We start from the raw sequence: 8,219 nt of genomic DNA, 5'->3' as shown, positions 1-8,219 counted from the left end.
TAAAGTTCTCCAAACTTCCTCTGTGCATTACCAAAGGTCACTTGCTACGCTCCACCGTGGATAACAGGGAACATTATTATACACTAGTTCTTTTACCTGTATGTTCACCAAAATGCTCTAAATATCAAGTAATAATTTCAATAGTGTTAATAAAATACATATGTAGGTGTATTATAGTGTTATATGGAAAAACGACATTTCTGCGCCGTGCGTACGAGGGCGGCTCTGCGGATAAACAAGGTTCCAGTATCCTGGGAGACAATTCTAGCAGTCAGTTGATCGTGAACCATTGGAGAGTGAGGATTCGGGCGGTCTGGGCAAAATGACTTTGTTTGTGTTTTATTCTGTACTTCATAGTGTCCTGTGGGCGTCTTCCTTCGCCGCCGGATATGTCGAGGTAAGGAGTTGTGTTGTGTTGTGTTGTGTTGGTGTGTGGGGTTGGTGCGGGTAGTGTGGCATTCAGAGGCAGATATTCCTGAGGTGTGCTGGCCAAGGCAGAGTTGATGGCGCTCTCATCGATTCCTTTTAACTGCACGTTTTCTGGCGTGTGGCTCGTGATGGGCAGTGGTGACGGAGACCAACGTGCCCTGATGCGGAAGGTATAACTGGGAGAGGCAGCTGAGAGGGTGGCGGTGGTGGTGAGGTGTGTGGTGAGAGGCTACGCCAAAACAGTACCTGGTAACTTAAACACACCTGGTGTGGGCAGGTCTGCCGTGCCCGCCACCCTCACCTGTGTTCTTTCTCCCTTTCGGCTGCCTTAATCCAGCCTCGGCTACGGGTCTCTGGTCCCCTGGGACACCTCTGATGACAAAAACAACAGTTGCCGGTGTCTTGGGCCCGGTTGTCGGGGATCCAACACCTTCACACCCACTCTCTCCCCCAGACTTTTTAACAACCAAAGTCCAGCTGAACAATGAACAGGAAGTGATGTAAGATGTCATGAAGGACCAGGAATCTTTCAACAGGGAACACTGCTCCTTGGGTTGGCCTCACTAGCACTGCAGGTGTAGGGCGGCGGGGAGAGTAATGCAGCCAGCAGCACACACGGGGTGTGGTGTGTGGTAGGAGTGGGGAGCATTGAGCCATTATTTGTAGTTTTGATTGGATGTGTTGTGTGGCTGCCCTTGTAATGGGTGCACGCATTGGTTTCACAGTATTTCAATTGGTGTTGTGGGAAATAATTATTCAGTTAATTCTTAAAAATCTCTCTCTCTCTCTCTCTCTCTCTCTCTCTCTCTCTCTCTCTCTCTCTCTCTCTCTCATGATATACACATTAGACTATATATCTATTTAAGTCAATATCTTTCTTGGTGCAGGATTTTCTACCCTCTTTACATGCAATCTTTAATATCACCAATTTAAACACACAGATGTACAATATATGCAATTCAAGTCTGAGTAACTATTAGTGAATGAGTAGTTTGGCGAGGGGAGAAAATATTTGAACTATTTGTCACACTAACCAGTCCCTTCCTTGTTCGTGATTGGTTTTACTTTCCCTCCTACACCCAATGCATAAATTTTACTTTCATGTCCTTTTAATTAGTTCATCCCCCTTCCATTCTCACTATTTTGCTTTCTGTTCTCTAGCAGATTGAAATATGAATTCGTAGATGTAGCGCTGGCATCTTCCCAAATTGTACACCTGTATCATTATAAGTGACAATAAAGACCTTTACATTTACTACACAAAGACAGACATACAAGACTCCTCACTCATATCAGGGAAGAGCTGCACTGTATCCATCTTTCCGTATTTCCAAATTGTGAAACACTATTATTAAGTCAGTGACAATACAGAAATCCTTTACATTTGCTACATAGAGACATACAAAATTCCTCACCTGTATTACGAAGGAGCTGCAGTGTACCCACCCGTCTTTTCATCTTCCAAATTGTGGAGCTGTATTATTAAATCAATGACAATACAGAAACCTTTACAATTTCTACAGACATACATACAAAATTCCTCACCTGTATCACGGAAGAACTGCACTGTGTCTGTCCTTTTCGGTAATGTAAACTAGCGGTGTGGGCGAACTAACTTGGTAACTCCCTAAGGTGCCTCGCCCACAGCCTGGAAGTTGCAATTCACAGCCATTAGTGAAGACACTCTAATTCCGAGGCTTGATAGAATGAGGAGCAAAGTTACGAAGTTAGTGAGATAATCACCACATCACACTTACAATACAGTCTGCCACGTTAGTTACAGTTCAGTATTAACTCATTAGCGTTCAAAAACAGTCATACACAATCATAGGACTGTGTAACGTTGAGTAAGGAGGAAAGTTGAGAAGATAATCACATCATAATTACAATACAGTCTGCCAAGTTAGTTACAGATCAGTAGCAATTCATTACGTTGTTCAAAAACAGTCATACGCAATCAAAGGTTCAGTGTAATGTTGAATAAGGAGCAAAGTTGAGAAGTTAGCGAGATAATCACCACATCATACAATACAGTATGCCAAATTAGGTACAGTTCAGTATTAACTCATTAGCGTTCTAAAAGTCATACACAATCAAAGGTTCAGTGTAACGTTGATTGAAAAGCAAAGTTAGTCAGTTAGAGAGAGATAATCACCACAACACACTTGCAGTCTGCTACATTAGGTACATACAGTTCAGTATGTACCAACTCATTAGGCCGTTCAAAAACAGTCATACACAAAAGTTCAATGTAGTAATGTAATTGTCAACAATTCTTCCTTCAGTGTGCATTAGTCACCAAATGAACACTTTCACAGACTGGCCACATGACACTGTGAAGTCATTGCACAAGCAAAGTAGATTCTTTCTCTCTACAAATTTCCTTTTCAGTATATTCTACTATGAAATGAAATACACGTGAACATTCTCGTATATTACTGGTTTTGTTAAGAAAGAGTAGTGGTCAGTTTAAGATTAGAGCAGTAAACAAATCTGTGATGGAAAATACACCATATTGCTTTAATAATAATTTCAGTAGCTAGAATTTACATACGATAAGCACTCCGATATTCCAGAACTCTCTCTCTCTCTCTCTCTCTCTCTCTCTCTCTCTCTCTCTCTCTCTCTCTCTCTCTCTCTCTCTCTCCCAATACCATTGTTCCACCTCTATTGGAAAAACAAACTCATTATCAGTTAACCTTATCCAAGTAATGAGCCTCGGGTTTGCTTACCAGTAAGGGATATGAAGCAGTATAGGTGCACTCAGAAGCCGGCCAATTACACGAGGTTTCTTTTGTTAGATAATCACATGCATTCACTCATGTAATTAGGTATTTTTAAGGTGCTTGCCAATGAATACCACACACTAGAGGGCCACCTAATAGCTCGAGAGGCAATGTTAAGAGTAGAATTGTAGGCTCTTCATGAATATTAATAAGCAGCTCACAACATTCAGAAAAGTTAATCACGCGATACGATGTTAGTCACTGCAATAATTCTCTTCACGTGCATTCATTCCGCTTGGCTCTCAGTGCAAGTTACGAAAGCATCAGCGAGAAAGGTTACCCGCTGCCATTTGCGTTGCTTCTATTCATTTGTTCCTTTTAGCTAACTAACTCTTGGATACAAACACGCATCCTAGGTACATGTGGCTCGAGACTCAGGCTGGTGTTGGTGCTGCAGGAAACTCGGTAAAAAGACCCGCCTGCAGAAGGAGAGAGAGAAAAAAGGAGAGGGAGAAGGGGAGAGAGATAGGAAAAGAGGTTTATATGAAGGTGAAAGAATGATGTAATGCCTTGTTCTCTCTGACTACTTGCACAGACCACAGATTATTAGCCGAGTTATCAAGTGTTTCTCTTGTTAATATAGAAATGTTTAATGTCAGTTTAACCATAAGAAAAAAAAAAATAAAAAGCTCCGTCACTCCAATTTCAAGTCTATCAAAAGTAGTAGAGGTAAAGACATCAGTGTTTCAGAATATCGCCCTCAATTATTGTGTTTAGGGTTACTTTAGTGAGGAACGTGATGGGAAGAGAAAGAGAGAGAGATCACGCACAGATACGAATGAAAAGGAAAGAAAAAGAGGGGTGGGGCTGGAAAAGACTAAAACTGAGACCAGAAAACTGTAGAAAACGCAATACATGAGGATAAAAAGTTGAGTGTATCAGTAAGGATGCCTAGGAAGTGTGTGTTTTTGACTTGATACTTTTAACCTCTTCAGTACCACGAGGCGCTTTCATATTCATACTGGTTATTATTTGGTGATTTTTTACAGCTTCAGAAACTCATGTAGGAATCAAAATAGTGAAGACTGTCCATTAATCTTCTGCACTCCATAGACCCTTCATAATATCAATAAAATGGTCTAATCGTACATAAATCTCAAGGTAAAAATATGTCCCAGTACTGAAGGTGATTGAAAATTCTTGCCTCTTTGGACTGGTTCTCTTTGTTCTGCTTGGGTTTTATAACTGGGTGTCACCGCGCCGACTCAAATATACCAGCTGTTGGGAAGGAAAAGTCTAAAAGGAAGTGATTGTAGCAGAAGTTTCCATTAGCTTGAGTAGTCTACCTTTGTTTCATCCTGTATACACCAGCACTCTTATTCCTCTCTCCCTCTCTCACTGCTCAGGTTACGGTCAACAAGGTCTTTTTTTTCACAATGTTCCTACCAACGTTTCTATTCACACGTCAATCCCAAAGTACAAAATACAGCTGAAGACGTTGTTACATTCTGCTTGCCTATTCAAGTCTGGCTGTCAGGGAAAAAAGTGCAGTTACTATCTTAGCTTAGCCTCAAAACCCCCCATCTAGATTTCCGTTCCTACACAGCTAATAGAGTTTGATGAAGTTCTAATCGATATACATGATAATACAGTTGTTATTTCAATTGAATATATCGTACTTAACCCCTTCAGTACCGAGACACATATTTACCTTGAGATTTGTGTATGATCAGACCTTTATTGACATTAGGAAGGGTCTATGGAGGTCAGAAGATTAATGGCCACAGTTTACACTATTTTAATCCCCCACATGTATTTCTGAAGCTGTATATAATCACCAAATAGTAAGCAGAGTGAATATGGAAACGCGACATGGTACTAAAAGGGATAAACTTCCTAATTGTGGGTTTATTTAAATGTGTGGAAATTTATGAGAAAGGGATTAATAGGTAGTTATTGTACGGATGAAAATAAGTTTGATTTCTGATACGTTAATTAAAGTGAGTGTGTGAATGTGTGGATATAAAAATAAATATCACACGAACAGAATATACGTATGCAGTACTACACTATTCTATATTGTAACTCAAGAACGAACACGGACAAAAGGGGAGATGCAATTAAAAGTAGTTAAATGATATGCATGAAGTGCACTGCGACACTGCGAGTGTGAAAACATCGGGTGTGAAGTGTGAAATGAATGATGGAGTGAGTGAGGCACAGTACTTTGCTCCGTATTCAGAAACGCTTTGCTCTCTCACCACGACTATATTCAAGGGCCACAGAGATTATGAGCGGAGTTTTCAAGAGTATTTCTCCAGTTAATAATGTAAAAATCTTGTCACTCTGCCTCTAGAACTATAAAAACACCTTAAAAAAAACTCGTGTAAATTTAAATAAAGCCTTTTGAAATAGTGGAGGGAAAGCACAGAAATGTTCGAGAATACGAGCTTTTGAGCTGACTTGATCGTGTGGAAATAAAGGCTGAGTTAATGTTAGTTAAAACTGCGCTCACATTGCAAAAGTGTATCCAAATAATAATGGGAGAGGAAGACGTGTATGAGTAATGAAAATATGAAGGGGAGATAAAAACATAGGTGTATAGAATTTCATGCCATGGTCATCTTTAACGCCTTCAGTACTGGGACGCATTTTTTGATCATGAGTTTTAGGTATGATTGGACGATTTTATTTACACTAGCAAGGTTCTATTGAGGTCAGAAGGTTAATGGTCCAGTCTTCACTATTCTAATTCCCACATGTGTTTCTAAAGCTGTATAAAATCGATTATTATAAAAAAATATATAACTTAACCAGAATAAATATGAAGACGTGTCATGGTACTGAACGGGATAAAGACTTGGCAACAGTGCAAAGTCATCAAGGTACTGACTTCACACTCTCTCAAGGTGTTACTGTGACATCCTCAATACCTGATCTCTCTCTCTCTCTCTCTCTCTCTCTCTCTCTCTCTCTCTCTCTCTCTCTCTCTCTCTCTCTCTCTCTCTCTCTCACTGCCTGTAATGACGTCTCTTTACACACTGAGCATTGAATGTCACAAAAAGATTAAAAAAAAAAGTCGCTCTGCCGTGAATCGCATTAGTGATGAAAGTTACAACACACTACATACTGTTTAGAGCTTTTTGTTCCCCGCGGTGAATGATATGCAGTACATTTCACCATTTCACGTGTGTCAGTATACATCAACACACACATGAGAGGCTTACAGTCTTAGTCGCTTACTGCAAGAGGACGGACAATAATAAACATGGATTCATTTGTATTGCATGTCCACGCCCTCGGTAATGGCGGCTTCCAGTGTGACAGGAAGGAGAGTTGGTGAATATTGAAATGAAAAGGCAGCAGGCAAACGTTTCAGGAAGTTGTGACTCCCATTGGCGAGGCGGAATGTATGTGTGTGTGTGTGTGTGTGTGTGTGTGTGTGTGTGTGTGTGTGTGTGTGTGTGTGTGTGTGTGTGTGTGTGTGTGTGTGTGTGTGAATTGTGTTGTGTCGGCGGCAACAGTGTGCTGCATTAGGCTATCCATTGCAGAGGATGTTGTTTTGCCGTGTGATTAATGTTTTCTGTTTGACCAATCTCGCTGGCCGGCCTGGCGAGTGCGGGAAACAAGGCTATGAGGGCAATGATGCAACTGTGCACCGCTGAAATGCTGTTATTCCTTAATATATGAACGTGTGTACGTGTGTGTGCAAGTGCGTGAAGTGTGGTGTAATAATTCAAGTCGAGAGAAAGAATGTTTTTGTTCCTCTTTTTCTTTTTTTCTCATGTCAAGTAGCGTAGCATGTTTAGTGGCGTGATGTCTGGGGTACAGCAACGTGGTGGGCCAGGCAGTAACTCCTCCCCGGTGAATTATGCAGCAAGGCCCGTGATAATGGCAGCCACCTACAGACGCCTCGGCCATTAATACACGGCAAGTTGCTACCACTACTGCACCAAGAATCCCCCAAAGATTCGAGTGAGTTAGACCTGAGTGGCTATTTACACGCGCCTGCTATACACTGTTATCACCGCGGCCCTCAGAATTTAAGAGACAGTAGCAGCGAGGAGTGAGGATTACCCCAGGAGAGTTTGCATTGGCGGGTGCTGTGAATACACACCCCACACTCACACACACACACACACACACACACAGTGGCGTTCCTATTACAGAGAGGGGAGGAAAAAATATATGTAATGAGATCGTCTTAGGGTAGCGCTTGGTGTGTGTGTGTGTGTGTGTGTGTGTGTGTGTGTGTGTGTGTGTGTGTGTGTGTGTGTGTGTGTGTGTGTGTGTGTGTGTGTGTGTGTGCGCAAATGATCTAAGCACTATGCCTTTAAATTAGCGAGAGTAGTGCCTGAAATTTACATATCATTGCTTGCCTTGGTTCATTGAGAGAGAGAGAGAGAGAGAGAGAGAGAGAGAGAGAGAGAGAGAGAGAGAGAGAGAGAGAGGCATGGCGTGCGTTGAGGACTTGAGTGTCTTGCCAGCCTCTCTTCTCCTCTCCCTCTCTATCTCTCTCCCTCTCCTCCTCCCTCTCTCATCCACACAGGAATCATTAAATGCCACAGTTCACTCCTGCCGCACTGACCTAACTGTATCCTATCCCACAAGGGCGAAACAAAGATTGCCTAACACTAATCTGGCACAACACTGAGACCACAACCTTTCAAGTCACACCGCAGAGACGTACTGAGCGTAGCACGTCTTGGAAACAGAGGCGAAGATTGAGTGAGATCAGTGTATGAATAGCGAGTCAAGAATGGGTTAAGATGACAAGGATGGCAGGTAACAAGGTGGAGAGATAAGATTAGCTAGGTAGGAGAGTGACGGGTAGGTATATTGGGATTGAGTCCTGGTTAACTGTTGTATGTCTGTCTGTAATGGAGTATTAGATGATGATAAAGATTATGAGCGTCGTGGGTCTTATAGAAGGGTTTACCATAGTGATTTACTTGAAGGGTGATTCTTGTGGCCACAGCAAACCCTTTCATTGCTTTCACTGCTCGCCCTCCCATCCCGTCATAATATCATTTGCAGCAGATTGGAGGGTTTACTGTGGCAATT

At 41.9% G+C, this 8,219-nt stretch overlaps 1 protein-coding gene across 1 annotated transcript in view; it reads left to right on the top strand.

Moving 5' to 3' along the window:
- Positions 1-262: 262 nt before the first annotated feature.
- Positions 263-8,219, top strand: part of LOC123504269 (amyloid-beta-like protein) — a 77,308-nt gene continuing 69,351 nt past the window's right edge. Inside the window, exon 1 of the mRNA XM_045254677.1 lies at positions 263-397. Within this exon, the coding sequence (XP_045110612.1) occupies positions 323-397 (75 nt within the window). The 5' untranslated portion in view covers positions 263-322. The remainder of the gene's footprint in view (positions 398-8,219) is intronic.

The sequence above is a fragment of the Portunus trituberculatus genome, chromosome 15 (genome assembly GCF_017591435.1).
Source record: "Portunus trituberculatus isolate SZX2019 chromosome 15, ASM1759143v1, whole genome shotgun sequence".
NCBI lineage: Eukaryota > Metazoa > Arthropoda > Malacostraca > Decapoda > Portunidae > Portunus > Portunus trituberculatus.
Note: the sequence above shows the minus strand (reverse complement) of the source record. Positions and strands in the feature narration are given on the sequence as shown.